This window comes from Chrysemys picta, chromosome 1 (genome assembly GCF_011386835.1).
Source record: "Chrysemys picta bellii isolate R12L10 chromosome 1, ASM1138683v2, whole genome shotgun sequence".
NCBI classification, from domain to species: Eukaryota; Metazoa; Chordata; order Testudines; family Emydidae; genus Chrysemys; species Chrysemys picta.
The window spans coordinates 339383732-339401441 of NC_088791.1; the positions used below are offsets into that span (position 1 = coordinate 339383732).

General features: G+C 42.1%; 1 protein-coding gene across 3 annotated transcripts in view; it reads right to left on the bottom strand.

Annotated features, from left to right (window-relative positions):
• The window catches only part of ACER3 (alkaline ceramidase 3), a 71283-nt gene that overhangs the window by 8512 nt on the left and 45061 nt on the right, over positions 1–17710 (bottom strand). For all 3 annotated transcript variants that reach the window (XM_065581747.1, XM_005290545.5, XM_065581748.1), the window contains 4 exons: positions 17477–17512; positions 9227–9285; positions 5771–5872; positions 1634–1738 (listed from right to left, as the gene is read on the bottom strand). In XM_065581747.1, the coding sequence (XP_065437819.1) occupies positions 1634–1738; positions 5771–5872; positions 9227–9285; positions 17477–17512 (302 nt within the window). The remainder of the gene's footprint in view (positions 1–1633; positions 1739–5770; positions 5873–9226; positions 9286–17476; positions 17513–17710) is intronic.

Genomic DNA, 17710 nt, shown 5'->3' on the forward strand with positions numbered 1-17710 from the left:
CTACACTGAGCAGCTGCGTTCAAGAGGAGAGCAAGAAAACGCTATCACAAGGAGGCTGTTGGGACTGTCCCTAGTGAAAGAACCAAAAGGAAAATAACCAGCTTTATAACTGGCAAAAAAAAAAACCCAAAAAAACCCCCAACCCTGCTCTCACTGTGGAAAAAAGTGTTTGAGAAGCGATTAAAATTCATACACTAGCTGGAATACCTCTTAAAGATATTTATTTTATGATTAGGGCCCTACCAATTTCATGGCTGTGAAAAATGCCTCACAGACCCTGAAATAAGACCTTCCCTGTGAAATCTGATGTCCCCTTGTTCCTAGGAGCGCCCCAGCAAAGGGGGCTCCTAGCTCTGGTTGGGCTGGGGAGGGACAGGACTTGTCCATCCCCTTCACAGCTGCTTTGGGGGACGGGGGAGGGGAGACCAGACCCACCTCCACCTCCAGGAATGTCCTGCGGCTGCAGGAAGCTCTGCGGTTGCTGCTTTCAGTGTCCAGCTCAGAAGGCAGCACAGAACTGAGGGTGGCAATCCCATGACCCCCCTACAACAGGTTTGCGGACCCCCCACTATCAGAATCCCCCACAATCCCCCACGGTTACAATACCATGACATTTCAGATGTAAATATCTAAAAATGTGAAATTTACCAATTTTCAAACCCTATAGCTGTGAAATTGACCATAGCGGACTGTGAATTTGGTAGAGCCATATTTATGTTTCAGAGGAGAGACAAAGCCATTTTGATGGCACGTTGCAAATAAGCAACAAAAATATTTTAAACTGCCAGCCTAAACCCCATTCTAATTCTGATCTAAAATAGACAGCAGTAAATAAAGAGCCAAAAGTGATTGGAAAATTTGAAAAGCACCTCCTGTGACCATGAATACAGCTCCATTCTTGCAAATACTTACGCGCATGCTTAACTTTACTCCCATGAGTAGCCCCACTGAAATCAGAGATGCTTGGACATCAATGTAGCATTCTACATGAAGACAGCACCATTGTCTCCCTGCTCCATTAGATATCTGCACCAGTTTTCAGCAGTGGTAGTGCTCATAGAAAGTTAAACACGGGTATAAGTGTTTGCAGGATTGTAACCCAAAGGAATACAAATGTTTAAGTTAACATCTTATGTTTGAAAAATGAAGGAATACAAGCTCAAGTGCACTGGCATTTTCACTGCTGGACAGATAAAAACCACAGGATTGCCATTGTGAATTACAACCCACCCTGCAGCATAAACAATTCTATACTCTAGTATATAGTCGTCTTAGACAGATTTCTCTACCAGTTACAGAAACTTCCATCCCATTAGTTTAATAAAAATGGTTATTTTCCCGATCTTTTCAGCTAATATGACATTTAAAGGGCAAGGTGCAACTGGGAAAAAACCTGTCAAAAACTAATCCTAAAACAGTTTCATGAACATCTAATTTAGGCAATGCCTGCTACCAAGGTAAATTCCCCAATACCCACAGAACAAAGCATAATTATGGAATAGATATTATTTTGCTCGTGTGTCTGGTACTCTAAAATGATGCACTCCCAACTAGCAACTCAAATCTAAAACCCATTTATAGAAACCCCACATACTTTGCTTAACAAGCTATGGGGAAAAAGGCTGTTTCCTACCTTAGTAGGATATGAAGGTAAGAGCCAAGGCCCGTAAAAATGTGCCACCAAGCATGAAACTGTGTCACGGCTCCCACGACAGGAGGCATCTTCTCTCGTAATCCCCTGTTCAAAGAAACATATCACAATGCATTTTTTTTCCAGACTACGCAGTCCCAAGAAGCAGTGTTCACTTGTCAGATCGCGTCACTCTTTCTGTATCTCAGTCATGTACTTCATGCGTTCAGTCTTTACTAAGTTAACGACTGCCTGTTTTTTTCCATTTCTAATTTGGGAAGACGTTTGCTGAACCAGTCTTCTCATAGGTTTGGAAAACTACTGAGAGTCTTCTACTTGAAAGGGGTACTTAAATGGTTTAGACCCATAACTTCAGGTATCATACTATTTAAGACACCAGAAAATACTAATGCATCTTACTTCTTTCCCGCCAGTTTCCTGGCCAGTGTGAAAAAATAGAAGGTTTGAGAGAGATATTGGAATCCTTCCGAAGAACTCTGTATAAGCTCAAAAGCTTCTCTCCCACCAACAGAAGTTGGTCCAATAAATATATTGCCTCACCCACCTAATCTTGGGACTGACATGGCTACAACAACACTGCATACCCACTTCTCTGTATCTGGTAGCCACTTCATCCCCACTCACCAACTTCATGTGAAGTTTTATTTGCCTTTCTCTACTTCCCAGTGTGAGGCAAGGACAGACTGGGTGGACAGCTGTGAACCAAAGCACCAAGGACAGCAACTGCCCGATATATAATTCAAAGTGACTCTGGGTATGTGGGGCCCCAGAACCTAGGCTCCAGCCCAAGCCCAAATGTCTACACTCAATTTTATAGCCCTGCAGCTGAGCCCTGGGAGCTCAAGTCAGCTGCCATGGGCCAGCCACGAGGGTTTTACTGCAACGTAGACATACACTGAAGAGCTTTGCTGGTAGGAAGCAGAATTCAGTGCAGAGCTTGAAATGCTCTGCCCAGTTGGTTGACATTTGGCACTTTTAAGGGACGAGAGCTGCTGGGGAAAAGGACAAAGCAGAGAGAAGGGAGTCACGTTCTCTCAGCTCCTTTTCCTCATCACAGAGTTCTAGAGACAAGTATCATTAAGTTGGTTTTAATTTGAGGTGGAGAGAGAGTTTAAATATCTTTTTCTTCCTTTAAAAAAAAAAATCTATTTTCACATTCAATCATAAAAATTGGAGACGGTAGCTGATTTGATTTATTTCCTGTAGCCCCTGTTAACTAGTTAGTGTTAGTCCTAGAGCTGGATATGCTTGTGCAGATACAAATATGCTCATAAGTAGCCAGGTTAATGTCATTCTGCATTGAGAACAGAAAGGTGAACCTCCACAACGTATATGTAACACATCAACACTCCTGGATCCATGCTCATAGCCTTGAGTGGCAGGGGCTCCCATAGCCACAATTCAAAACTTGGTGGCTCCATCCAGAGGGGTGCTCTGTGCTAACCTAGCTGTGGAACCGTAGCAACCTTCAGTATTTTCTTCACTTCCATTCTCTGTGGAAGCTGAAACATGTTACAGAAGTGAAGTACAAAATGGTTACAAAATCCTGAAATTTAAGAGGAGGTGGGTGGGTTAGTGTGACTCATAACTTAGGGCATGTCTACACTTACTGGGGATCGACACTGTGGTGATCTATGCACCGGGGTCGATTTACCGGGTCTAGTGAAGACCCACTAAATTAATCGCAGATCGTTCTCCCATCGACTATGGTACTCCACCAGAACGAGAAGCGTAAGGTAAGTCGACGGGAAAGCAGCGCAATGGAGACACTGCAGTAAGTTGACCTAAACTATGTTGACTCCAGCTGTTACGCACTTAGATGGAGTAGTGTAACTTAGGTCAACTTACCCCCGTAGCATAGACGAGGCCTTAGATTTCCAAAGAATAAAAATTACAAGCAAGAAAACATATCTTCTCCAAGGGTACCAGCTGTAGTAAGTCACCCCTGGAGATTCCAAAGCTCCAGGGACTTCTGATTAAAGCTATGAAACAGGTACAGTTGAATTAAAAAATACTGCAACAGGCAGCAACACACATTGTACGGTAGGAAGTACACTGACATTTTTTCCTTTTTGCCAACTGGAGATGGAAAAAGGTGCTTCTAGCTATTGATGCAATCTACTACAATGAAAACCGCAGGCAAAGGGCAGACTCCCTCAATTGATGGAGTGGTTTTGACCTCACCGTTATGTCAGCATGGCTGAAAAAGTAGTCAGCCCTTGTGCCAGTACCTGCAGCTTCAACGAACACCCTGTCATTTGTGCTGACAGAGTCACATCCCTGCGCCAGATGTATCGATAGCATCAAGTTTTGGGCATGAGCCTCAACTGACATAGATGGCACATTTACAGGTCTGAAAGCTCCAAGAGAACTAGGACCAAGTTTCAGCTGGCCCAATGTTGTGCATACATCATTAACAGCCACAACTGTGGTGGAAGGAGGATGTCAGGTTATACAATATGTCCTGCTGGGTTCTCGTCCAATATAGTAAACTACTGGTGCAATGCTGTCAAAGTTGAAGTCAGTACAGGCCAAGATAGTGCGTGGACAGAGGAGGTGAGATCACGGGAGTCAACTGGGATCTTCTTGATGCAGGCCTCAACCTGTCCTTATAGAGAGAGAGGAGTAAACATCCTCCAAATTGGTGGTTAGCACTACTGCTAGGATGCATCAAGGGAATTAATACTTCAAGAGTGATACATCGTCCAGATCTATCTTGCCAGACCTGTGCTCTATGATGCATAGACTTGACATCCAACTGTGAAATTGGACAGTGGCTTTCCGTGAGCTTTTGTCTTTGAGGCCTTCCTGGCTGACTTTGCATTGGATTGAACTGAGGTGTTGTGGGGAGGCCAGGAGAGTCTCTTCAAATGCCACGCCAGGACACAAATGCCCCAAACGATGCAACTGTCAGACTAATTAGCTGTGATTCACCCTGAAACTCCTCCAAGAGAGGTCACTGTTCATTAGTTGATAGACATACACCTATATTGGATGTTTCCTGATCTTATGGGGCTGCTATTTTTGACATTTTGCTGAGAAATAAAAGAGGAAGAAGAAAAAAAGGCAAAACCTGGAAAGGTAACAAGCCCTAAAACTCCCTTTAGTGACCAAAGTTTTTTAAAGTCTAGAATGAGACCAAAAAAAAAAAAGGAAGAAAGAAAATGTCTCAGTCAGGTGGCTGAGTGATATTGAGCTCACAGTTCTGATTCCAGGTCAGTCAGCAGCAGTTCAGCCGTGGAAGCCTTTTCAGTATCAATGGCAAGAAAAGGACCAAATGTTGTTGGCACTAGAGGTCACTATGGGTATTTCTACACTGCAATTAAATACCTGCAGCTGGCCTGCGTCAGCTGGCTTGGACTGCGGGCCTGGAAAATTGAGGTGTAGAAGTTTGGGGTCGGGCTGGAGCTGGGCGTTGGGACCCTCCCCCTTTGCAGGGTACCACAGTTTGGACTCCAGCCCGAGCCTGAATTTTAGAGCCTCGCAGTCCAAGCTCACACAGGCCAGCCACAGGTATTGTAGTGTACAAGTATCCTATGGTGCCACAGCAAGGGCAACCCGAGGTGTCTTCTGACTGGATATAAAGCTGTTTGATTTTTGAGCTATGGAAGTTCTCCACAGCTAGGAGCATGGACATAGGAGTGTTCTGTTATCACTACGCTTTGGTGAATGCGCTCTCAAACGTGAGTGTATATTTAAGTAAAGAAACGATTACTGATTAGGCATCAAGTTTAGCATCAAACCTCTCAGTCCACAAAAGAGGTGCTTAAACTCTATATTTGTCTCAAACTTTTCAAGAACTAGTTTCAAAGTAGCTGTAGATAAGCAAGATATTTACTATTCTGCCTCGAGGGCTGCCAACGAAATTACCAGTTAAATTCCAATTCCAGAATTTCTACATCTTTTTCACGCTAACAATGCTTAGAATTTGAGGAGCTGTTAGAGGTCTACTGTGTGGCGAGAGTTAATCAAGAGCAGACTGGATAAAACACTTGTAAATATTCTGTGGGGCTTATACTTCACATATCAGGAGATGGACTCAGAATTATTCTGCAGAAAACAAATAAAGCCATGGAACTCAGAGATTAAAAGATATGCAGACAAGTTGCAAATGCTTACCTCAATTTATCACAGAAAATGTTGTCTACATTCCAAAAAAAAAATCCCATTAAAAATACACTTAAGGACGTATAGCCCAGACCCCTAAGCCATGGGTATACCCTAGGGGGAGGAGAGAAGCAAAGTGAAATTTAGTTTTTAGGATACAAACTGCATTTAAAGTAACATACATAAATTACACTATTTACAAGTTAAATGCCTGGTGGAAAAAAGTTTAAAATTCCTTTAACAGGACACCAACTTGAAATCTAATCACGTTTTCAAAAGTGAATTAAAGGTACAGTACTGTCAGGTAAAACATATCCCAAGTCCCTTGCTATTTTGGGGCGATCACTCATATTTTTCCCCTAGACGTTTCTTACCCCGACAGCTAGGTGTGAAAAAACCCCAACACAAACAAGAGAGGAAACAATTAAACTGGCTATTCCAATGCACGGACTAAACCGAAAGAATTTCCCCCCCTCTCGAATCTCTTTCAGTTCTTCTTTGGTACTACTACTAACAGTGATAGGTAAGAGTGTTTCAGACAGAAATGTTGTGGGTTGTTGGTTTTTTTAAGTAGCTTGTGTCCCTTTTACATTCAAAGCAAAAATTATTTCAGCCTTTTGATAAAGCGGCATACCAAAGCCAATCACTAGCTCAGCAGGCAGTTTTAGAAAAAGTCATTTCAGATTGTGTTTTACCAACAAGAGCCATTAGGAAAAAAATCCTATTTAGGATACAAGACAAATGTGCTGAAGAACCACAGATGCAAGGCAGCACATCGTTCATAAACCCAATCTTCCTGTTTGCATTCATGTAGGCCAGAGAATCATTAACTTCTTAGGTGAAGTTTGTTCCTTTGACAGCACTAGGACAAGTCCTCATAAATATCCAATTCCAACCCCAAGAAGCTACCATGAAACACAGTTCATGTTATTTTTAATCACCATGAATACACAGTTCAGATTTTGGCTTAAGATGCATTCCTGAGTTGCTTATTGTCTTTTGCATTATTTTTGTCACTGATTTAACATCTGTAGAAACAGCAATATCACCGATCAGAACATATCCTGTATCAAGACAAATGGACAGGGCATTTTAAATGTAAATAAAATTCGTTGACAGTAGTGTTCCCTGTTAATGTACATTTTGGAGTTATGGAGTTTAGTGATTGGCATTAGGCGTGTGGTTTATGAGCTTGTAGATATTTTTTCCTCAAGACAAACACATCAGCCACGCACTGCCTGCGTTACTGAGGGGTAAACACAAAACCCATTCACGTCACCAGCAGATTGATTTCTAACGAGCATTTATTCAGTCCCATAAATATAATAGGCAAGCTTAGCCAAAGCACCAAAACGTCCTTACCCAAAGAGCTTACTTCCTAAGGGCACGAGTTAGCTGAACATATGCACGAGCAGAGAAAGGCATACGTGATATACTGTTAATTACAGCTGGAATGGCTCATTAAATTGGTGAGGTTATGTGTTTCATGGAGGAGGAAAGAGAAGAGGGTTTACGTGCATTATTAACTGAGAGTCTGGTCCACGAGCACAGGGCAGCATAAATGAAGGGACAACGTGGGACTGGGTGAAAGAGACCCCCAGGCAATCAGACTAGGAGGGGTGCGGGGAATGAGAGGTGAATGGTGAGGAGACACAGGTAGAAGCATAGTTCTGAAGAGTTCTGGAAGTAAGACGCCAAAGCAGGAGTCTAAGGAAGGGGGGCCCAATTTGAGTCACAGAAGACAAAGATCTTAGGGGCTGGGTTTGGATGGATTTGAGGAAGAGAAGATATGTGGGGGGGGAAGTAGGTAAAGGAAGGATATTTTTGCAGTTAGGCACTAGACTGCCTCAAGACAGCAGAGTTCAAGAAGGGATGAATTTTGGGAATGTGGAAGAAGTAACTACAGGATATGGTGAGGGTCTGGATAGGAGAGAAGGAGAGAGTGATTGAATGCTGTCAAGTATTGGGTAAGAGAGGAAGGTGGGGTAAGTGAAGGAAAGGTTTGGTTTTACACATTTTAACTGGGGTGACAGCAGAATATACGAGATAAGATATTGGAAAGATAGGCAGAGTTGTTGGGATTTACAGGGCTGGAAAGATAGTAAACCTAAGCTGAAAACACTTTTTATGTTAGAAAAACTCAAGATGGATATATATTGCTCAGAGCTAAGAAGTATCTGAACCCCTGAGAGAAAAGATCACTCAAGCAGGAGACACATAAAAGAGAGGAGAGCGCACAAAGTGAACCTAGAAACTTAATTTAACATATTTATTCACACTGGCTGCTCTTCCTATTTCTTCAGTTTTGCCAAGAGACACTTTTCTCTGGCTCTCAGTTCTTCCAGCACTTTTGATACCATTCCTTTTAATTTTTGGTGAAAAAAAATTAAATTCCGAACTTCACATATATCATACTTTACCCATTCAAAACAGTAACTTCAACAAAACTTTTACCTTTTAGCATCCAAGTACTTTACATGCTAATTTTAAGTACTGGGCTGCAGGGAAAACATTAACTGAAGTGCTTAACCCCGTGACTGACCCCCAACTTCAGCCAGCTACTAGACTTATTGTTTGCGCATTGGCAGTATTTGCAGTACTTTACAAAACAAAGGAAGATAGAGTTCCTGGGCCTGAAGGAATCTACAAACGACCGGTCCAGACATCGATCAGGACTGTGTGTGGTCTAGGCTTGCCTGAAGGTACACACTAAGGGTTAATCTACACTATGCACCTTTTAGCGACACGGCTGTGCCACTACAGCTGTGCGTGCAGTGTAGCCTCTGTTTGTCGGCGGGAGAGCGCTCTCCTGCTGACAAAAAACTTACACCCCCAATGAGTGGCAGTAGTTTTGTCGGCAGGAGAGGCGCTTTTCGTTGGCAAAACTTTTGGGGTGCGTGTGTATGTTTTTAACACCTCTGAATGACAAAAGTTGTTGTTCAATTGCCAGTGTAGACAAAGCCTAACTTCAATCAGATATCTTTACTGAAAGACATGAATCACTCCTCCATTACCACAAGACAGAGAGCATATGACCTTGCATCTCTCACTCATTTAGAGAAGTGGTCAGCAATGCCAGTTTCTCATGTTAAGTTGGTTTTAAAATGCACACCTCTAAGGGCTGGTCTACACAGGGGGAGGGAATCGATCTAAGATACGCAACTTCAGCTATGAGAATAGCGTAGCTGAAGTCGACGTATCTTAGATCGATTTACCTCGGGTCCTCACGGCGCGGGATCGACGGCCGCGGCTCCCCCGTCGACTCCGCTTCCGCCTCTCGCTCTGGTGGCTTTCCAGAGTCGACGGGAAGCGTGTTCGGGGATCGATTTATCATGTCTAGACGAGACGCAATAAATCAATCCCCGATAGAAATATTACTACCCGCCGTACGAAGACGTACCCTTAGATGCAAACACCTAGTTAGAACATATCTACTTGTAATGCTGAGCTAAATAAACAGTCACTTACCACAATACAATATATACAGACCGAAGTACAATAATAGAAACCAGTGCTCCATACACAATCTGCAGGAAAGCGGAGATAAAATTCAACGTTAGTGTGTCACAGGCAGGTATTATTGTGTTTGTATACCATCCTAACGCAAAAGAAAACTAAACGTTTGTTGGTTTATCACCTATAGTATCTTTACTGACTTTTTCAAACCATCATTTTGTCTATTCCTCAGTATAGAGAATAGTTTTTCCCCTTTAAGTTTCCAAACAAAAGAAAAACAAAAACAAAGCAACAGTACAAAATGCCTCCCAGAATAGAAGCGTGATTATATCCAGGCCCAACTATTGGAGAGGTTTAGCTCTTTTTCTGGAAATAGGAAAAACCAGATTTCAGAGACACGTCAGGAATTGAATTAGAAAGCAAGCACTAGGCAGCACTCTTTATCCTAGGTTTCAGAGTAGCAGCCGTGTTAGTCTGTATCCGCAAAAAGAAGAACAGGAGTACTTGTGGCACCTTAGAGACTAACAAATTTATTAGAGCATAAGCTGGGCTGTAGTCCACGAAAGCTTATGCTCTAATAAATTTGTTAGTCTCTAAGGTGCCACAAGTACTCCTGTTACTCTTTATCCTAGTCACTATGGTGAAGACGAGGAAAAGTGCAGTTCACAGCTCGAAGGGTAGTCAGCACCCTGCAGTTGAGTTTTGATTAGGGAGTACATCACCATGTCTTCCCTTCTCTGTGCTCTTTAATCCAGGCCTGCACAAATGACAGTGGCCTTGGACAGTGTCTAAATTAGCAACTCCTTCACAGACAGCGTTTGCGACTAATGATACCGTGCAGCATTACTGAAAGCAGAAATCTGAATAGACTTCACTATGTCTACCATTCAGCAAAGCCCAAGGGAGCATTCTAAGTGAACCATGGCATATGTTCAGCACTGAGGCCCTGTCTAAACAGGGATGAGGTAGTGTTCTATGAGTAGAAGAACTCAATCATGATATGCCTGTTTATCTGAGAGGACCTAGTGAAACTGGTCAGCAATTATAAAGGTATTAGTGGGGGCTCTAAGATACAATACAACTTGCCCATTAGCTGATACGATTATCCCCAATATCAGTCTCCACCAGAAGATAATTTATTTTACAAAGAGCTTGGCCACACCATGGCATGGAAAGCTGTAGTGTAACTAAGCCAACTGTGAGGTTTATAGAGGGCGGGAAATTCTAGAAACGTATGGGACAGGCTGCAGAAGTGGCTGAACAAAAGGATTTTAGGAGTTGCCACAGGGGCTAAGTTGGGGGGGAAAAAAAAGTGAATTCATCTCTACACACTTTTAGGTGAGGTGGATTCTCATGAGGAATAAGATGGTCTTGCAGTTAACACACGGCACTGGGAGTAAGTTAACCTCTCCGCATACAGCAATGAATCCACAGGCAGAGTTGTATAAACATTGGGACAACATGAGGATGGAACTCTTGACACTGGTGTCAGCACCACAGACTGCTCTTTGGGACAAGTTGACTTTTGCAACTTCAGCTGAGAACACCTTACTTAGAATAGCCTATGCAAAGCACCTCTTTTATTAAACGGTCTCTCTCTCTCTACTTTTAATAAATCTTGTTTTACTGAGAAACCTGCTGCTGTTTTGGGGAAGCTTCATTTAGTCAGAGAACAAGCACCTGGCATCCTCAAAAAGAGAGTGCACGTAGGATAAAGAGTTACTGGAACTGAAACCCCTCTGCTGGCATTCTAAATTTTGGTCAATAGGGAACAAGCAAATGCATTTATTCCCAGTGAGGTATATTACAAAAAGCTGGGCAGATGATACAGAGGGGAGCAACCATGAGACTGCATGAGAAGAGAGGTGGCCGTGGGGTTAGGTAACAATCTCATAAGGCAGAGATGGGACATTGATTAATGTTTCCTGCCTTCCAAAAGGAAGAGCAGTCTGAATTAAATTAAGTGGCAAAATGAGACAAAAAAGAAGGGGTGCTAAATCCTTAGCTGGTGTATATCAGCACAACGTCACTAATTTATACCAGCTGAGAATATGGCTCAGGAAGGATTGTACCCCAAGACACCACCCCAGTGTGAAAGGGAGCAATTTAGGAAAAGAAATGAATAGGAAATAATTTATGGCTGCCCACATCCTTTCCCACATGCAGCAGGGGGTTGGTAATCTCCTGAGCTCTCTTCCAACCCTAATCTTCTCTGACTCTATGATAAGCCCCAAATGGACTCCTCTAACAGTATAGGTTATAAGGTCAACAGCTCAAATGAGAACACATTAGCAGAAATGATAGTATCTGGCACTTTTCACCCATAGACCTCAAAGCACTTTACACAGGAGGTAAATATTTTCCTTATTTTACACATGGGAAAATGGAGACAGAGGTGAAGTGACTTGTCCCCAATTATGCAGCAGTCTAGTGGCAAAGTCGGATTAAGACCTGAGTTTCAATTCAGTGCCACACACACTGGTCCATACTACCTTCCGTTTACACAGTATTCTCCTGGTACATCAACAAATCAATGAGATGGACATTAAATCCTTGGCCAATAAACCATAGCATGAAGCTAGGCAGCAGCAAAGTAATATTTCAAATTACACAACTTGGGTATTAATTTTTGAAAAGTTTCCGTATGCAAACCCTTTTTTGTTTTGCAGCACACTTCTAATCTTCCTCTTTTCTTCTCTTACTTCCATTTGCCATTCAGCCATTTTAAGACAACTCCGTCATTCAACAGAGGTAGAGGAGAAGCCAGGAGTGTTTGCCCTGGAGGGACCGCAGAGGGGAGAATACAGGTGCACCTGCACTAAATTGTGATATCCTCCATATCCCTCTCTCTTTTTCCTTCCCCATTCCCCGACCTTCCTTTGTTTTTTCTTTTAGCTAATTCCTTCCTATCTTCCCTTCTCTCATTCTTGTTCTATATTAAATATAAATATTTAATAAACAGAACTCCTTCAAGAATTGTATTAAAAAACCAAGACCACAACAAAATTGAGGAACTAGTATGGCATTTGCAAACCAACATTTTACTGACACTGCTTGTATGTTCTACCCCTTTCCCCACCCTTCGTTTTGTTTATTTAGCCTTCAGGCCAGCAGCTGTCTCTGGCAATGGAATAACTGGGGCCTGTAGTCACCATGATAATACAAATAAACAATAAACTGGTCTGGTTATTGGCAAAACAATACTGTAACTGTAGCAGCCAGGGAAAATCTCTTCACAAAAATTTAAAGGCAGCTATTGAAGGATTGTACACCTCTACCCCGATATAACGCTGTCCTCGGGAGCCAAAAAAATCTTACCGCGTTATAGGTGAAACAGCGTTGTATCGAACTTGCTTTGATCCGCTGGAATGCGCAGCCCCGCCCCCCCGGAGCATTGCTTTACCGCGTTATATCCGAATTCATGTTATATCGGGTCGCGTTGTATCGGGGTAGAGGTGTATATTAGTCTCAAATCAACCTTTAGCATTAAAGAGCAGAGGTTATGGTGACTGGCAGTACACAAGAATGTCTACATTTTACTATTGATAAGGCTATGATTCTGTCATGGAAGTCACGGATTCTGTGACTTTCTGGGACCTCTTTTAGGGCAGGGCTGGAGCAAGGGTCAGTCCCTGAGCCTGCCGAACAGCTGACCGGTGGCCAGCCCAAGTCCTAGCGAAGCAGCAGTCCTTGGCTGCCGGAGCAGTGGCTGGGGTTGGGCGAGTCCCTGGGGCTGGAGTGGCTGCTGTTTGTCCACCCCACACCTCCACGTATTTTTAGTATAAGTCACAGACAAGTCGCAGGCTTCTGTGAATTTCTGTTTATTGCCCATGACATGTCCCTGACTTTTACTAAAAATACCCATGACAGAAACTTAACCTTAACTGTCCATATGTAACAGAACAATCAATTCTGACCTGAGTCTTTATGGTACTTAAAGTGAAGCTCCAATCCAGACTATGTGAAAAGTCCACAGTGGACCGGCCCCATTTGTGTTCAGAGAAAGAGCCAATTAAAGTTGTTGCTGAAACAGTTAATACTTTTTATTCACCACTGAAGTGCCGAACTAAACAAAGGGATTTGCAAGCATAATTCCAATCCAGTTTATGCATTAACCGAAAAGTTAAGTAATGTCTTATTACCTTTATTGGGGAGATATGTGACCCAGAAACAACCCTGCTAGACTTGACATAGTTATCATTTGTTAATACTGAGCCAGGAAAAGCTTTATACATATGCACATACTGCCTGTGTTTAAATGTCCAAAGGGAGTTCACACCTTGCTGTAACCAGAGATTGAGTCCTCCATCTTTGTGCCTCTCCGTACTGTGTATAGTTTGAGGTCCTTTTAGTATTTCCAATGCATTAATGAACACTTCTATCTCGTCTTAACCCTGATTTCCAAAAAGGACAAATTTAAGATGATCTGTTTCCCTTTGACACCCAAATCAAGAGACTTGTTTTAAAATGTTAGAAAACTCACTAAAAGAGACAGCAGGCTAAAGGACTACCAAAGGATAGTTTTGATCATTTTCCTTATTGCATTCTTCTTACTTACAATTTCCATCTCTAAACATTCCTCTATTTCTGCATGGATAGACATTTCTGCTATACAGACAGATTTCTGTCACACTGGTTAAAATAGTAGCCAACGTCAAGCTTTTATCATGTAATAGACTTACACTGGCTCTTTGTACAAGTATGAAAGGCTTTTACTCTGTCTAGCGAAACACCTGGCTTAAGGCCAGCCCACAGGCCTGGTAAAATACTGGCTAAAAAGGTTACTCTTTGTAGCAGCTACTGACAGAATGAAGAAGCAAAAACTGAAGGAAAGCACTTTTCCTTAGAGCCACTGACTTGACCCCTCAAAATTAGTGGCTTAATGGCTTGGATAGAAGATACTCATAATAATGCAGGGATAAAAATTAACTATTGCTGTGAATGGAAAGACATCCATCGTTGACTCATCTTGAAAAAAAGAACAAGAATTTAAAATAGCGTGTTAGTAATAAGATGAATACATGTTTATTGTTCCAGTTTCCCACTTTCTCAAATAGTTCTTCCTGACATACTCCAAACACCATCATCCTCAGACACAAGACCCATCACTCCACAGGAAGGGTTTTACTTTTGCTTTTAAAGTCTGGTGAATATTGATACTTATAAAAGTCAGATCTAATAAGCACTGGTAGTGTCAGGGCACAACGAGAGAGTTTCTGAATGCAATCCTGCTACCACAATTTAAAACCGACCCCCTATTCCTACTACAGCCGGGGCCAAAGTATAGTCAGTGAATCTGGCCCTCTACTTGAATTAAGTGTGGCTCACTGAAGCTGAAAGCCCCAGCTGCCCATCAAGTGAGTGGATCAAGATGGTACATGATGCATTGGGAGATGTAGCCTCTCAAGGCCACACCTTTGTATTAGAGATGAGGTCACCTCTCATTTATTCAGTTAAGAAAATTAAGTGGAGCCTTCAGTTGGCCAAAGGATGGACAGATTGCTCTTACCGTTGCAGCACTGGGATTTCTAAAGCTCCTTGATACCAACTGTCAGCATGGAGGAGAGACCCGCTGTACTTTTACCTGTTTTCTTACTATGCCATACACGAACAATTAGAAGCCCCTCTAATTGTAAGCCATTTAGGGGCATTAGCCAGGAAGAAGACAGAAGAACGGTAAAGAAAGTAAGCAGCGGACTGAAAGATGAGGCCTGGATCACGGGTACTGAAACAATGCAGGACCCTTCTGTTGCTACATCTTTGTGGACTAGGAGATTGAGACGATACGAAAAGCACATTACTCTCTACGTGAACACACCTATTTGCCACTTCCTTTGTAAAGCTGACCAATGTATAGGGACTGGATGAGATATGCAATACCAGGAATCAAGTTCCCTACGGAAAAAAAATATTGTTTGGCTATTTAAGAGTGAGTATAGACTTAGGCCTGAAGGTTAAACTGCAATTATTACACAATCAGAAAAATACCCCTTCCCGATTTATAGTGCATTTGGGTAAATTCCATGCAAAAATGAATGCAGTACTTGAACATTTGGAATTTGTTCATTTCCCTAATAATTAACAATTTGGAAAGAGCTGTCATAGCAGAAAAACAATATTTTTAAGGAGCTACATATTTTCACTGTGACCCTTCACAATTTCATGGTGAAATGATGATTGAGGGCATGAAGGCTATATTCTCAACTTCACTGAAACCAGATATAAACATTAAAGCCAAGGGGCAAGGAATTAAAGTTTCCTAGAATTCTTCCTACTGCTATAGGAAAGCGACCCCGTAATTTGCATCATATTTAGCAACTCAGACGTTACAAGCATACCAAGCTGGCTGCAGTCAAGCTGTAATACTTTCACAGCAGTGTGTAATACTGCTCAGTGGGCATTTGACTTAAAACAATGAGCATCAGTAAAACTTAATTTCTCCTGTTGTTACATCCAAAATTATTTAAAATTAATAGATTCAAAACCAGAGTGGTGAGTGGATCAAAAGAAGAATTTCCTTTAAATCTCTATTTTCACCCTGATCACCACAATAATGCATATGTTCCTTTTGTTACGCGAGCATGGAGATAGCATCATGATTATCAGGCCTTTTATTAATATACCAGCAGAAATACATATACTATTTCTTATTGGGCCGGCTGTGCCAGTGATGGTGGTATATTCTATGCCATGCCATCTGAAAAAATTAAGGTTTCAAGGTTCAGTCGTCCAAGGAGCTGAGCACCCACAAAACACATTAAGTGTCCAGATATTATCTTGTCAGTCATCCATGTGGGGAAATATCCACTCCCATTCTGTGTAGATACATAATCATGACTGCTAACCTTTTGCAGTTGTAAATACTAGCACAAAAAAAGGCAACACTCCATATTGGTAGTGCCGACCCTCTCCCTATCAATACACAGACCAATCTCTAGGCATGCAAGTGACCACAGGGGCCTGAAAATGCAGCCTGTCACATTTCTCTAGAAGATGCAGGCTTGTTCCTAGACACCATCCTGAGGTTTTTTTTAAAACCAGAAAAACATTGAGTCTTCAATCAAATATAGGTGGGTATAGATAAAGGGAAGATGACACATCCACTGAGGGAGACAGAGGGAGAGAACTGCTGCTCAGTACTCCATCTCTCATAACAGACCTAGTAGCCCTGCTGATGAAGGTCCTTAACTCATCTGCTCTCTGCAGCTTTCCTGGTATTTTCATGCCAGAATGACCTGTGCTTCTGAAGCCCCAGAGTCAAATCACTGTGAACTCAGATTTCAGAGTGGTAGCCATGTTAGTCTGTAACTGCAAAAACAAGGAGGATTTCCCCCCAACTGTTACTCACACCTTCTTGTCAACTGTTTGAAATGGGCCACTCTCATCACCACTACAAAAGTTATTTTTCCTCCCTTGGTATCCTATTGTTAGTTGAATTGTCTCATTAGACTGACCTCACACTTCGTAAGGCAACTCCCATCTTTTCATGTATTGATACCTGCTCCTGTATGCTCCACTCCATGCATCTGATGAAGTGGGTTCTAGACCATGAAAGCTTATGCCCAAAGAAATGTGTTAGCCTCTAAGGTGCCACAAGGACTCCTCGTTGTTTTTGTGAACTCAGAGGCATAAATACCAGGAAAGCCACAGAGTTCCAAAGAGTTAGGGTACTGAGTACCTTTCCATACATCTGCTGCCTCTGAAGAGAAAAGACTCAATGTGTCTCTCTCACACACAGCAGCCTTTATATAGCAGCCAGTTTTCATCCCTATCTTCTGACAGGAAATAGGAGGAGCCAGCAGAAAAAACAAACTGGCTATATTGCTATTAAGGAGCAACTAGGGCTGGAGAGTTGGGTCACATGGCCTCCCAGCAAACCAAAAAAGAGAGAAGAGCAGACAGGTGTCCCTCGCTCTCATGCACCCCACCCCACAGTAGCCCTGGTTATTTATATACGGTAGCCATTGAATATCCAGGTAAAATATTCACTCAAATACTGAATTCACCCCATCACTCCTTGACAATGAAATACAATCATTAAGTTTTGAGATAGTTCTCCAATATTTTTTCCAGGTCACCAAATGACAGGACTGCAGTATGCCAGTAAAAAATGTGAAAGGCACAATTATTCTTTTTGCAAACTGTGATGTACAACACAAGAGTCTCAAATATGACACCAACAGGGCTACAGCAACACTGCATACATTATTTAACAAGACTGTCTTTATGCTAAAGAATTAATTGCAAAGGAGTAAGATTTACCTGATGAAATACAGGCTCTTTCAAATTTAGGTAAATCTGCAAAGCATCAAAGAAAAAGTGTTACACATACTTTGTTTTGCATACTGAAAATCATAAAGACTTAAGCCATGTTAGCATAAAAACACAACTATCCACCTACACAGTACTAAACTTGATTAGGCATCGGAGTTCTTTCCCCTGACAATAGCAAGCACCAATATTCTTTGAGTCCCTCCAGATTTATGTCACTATTTA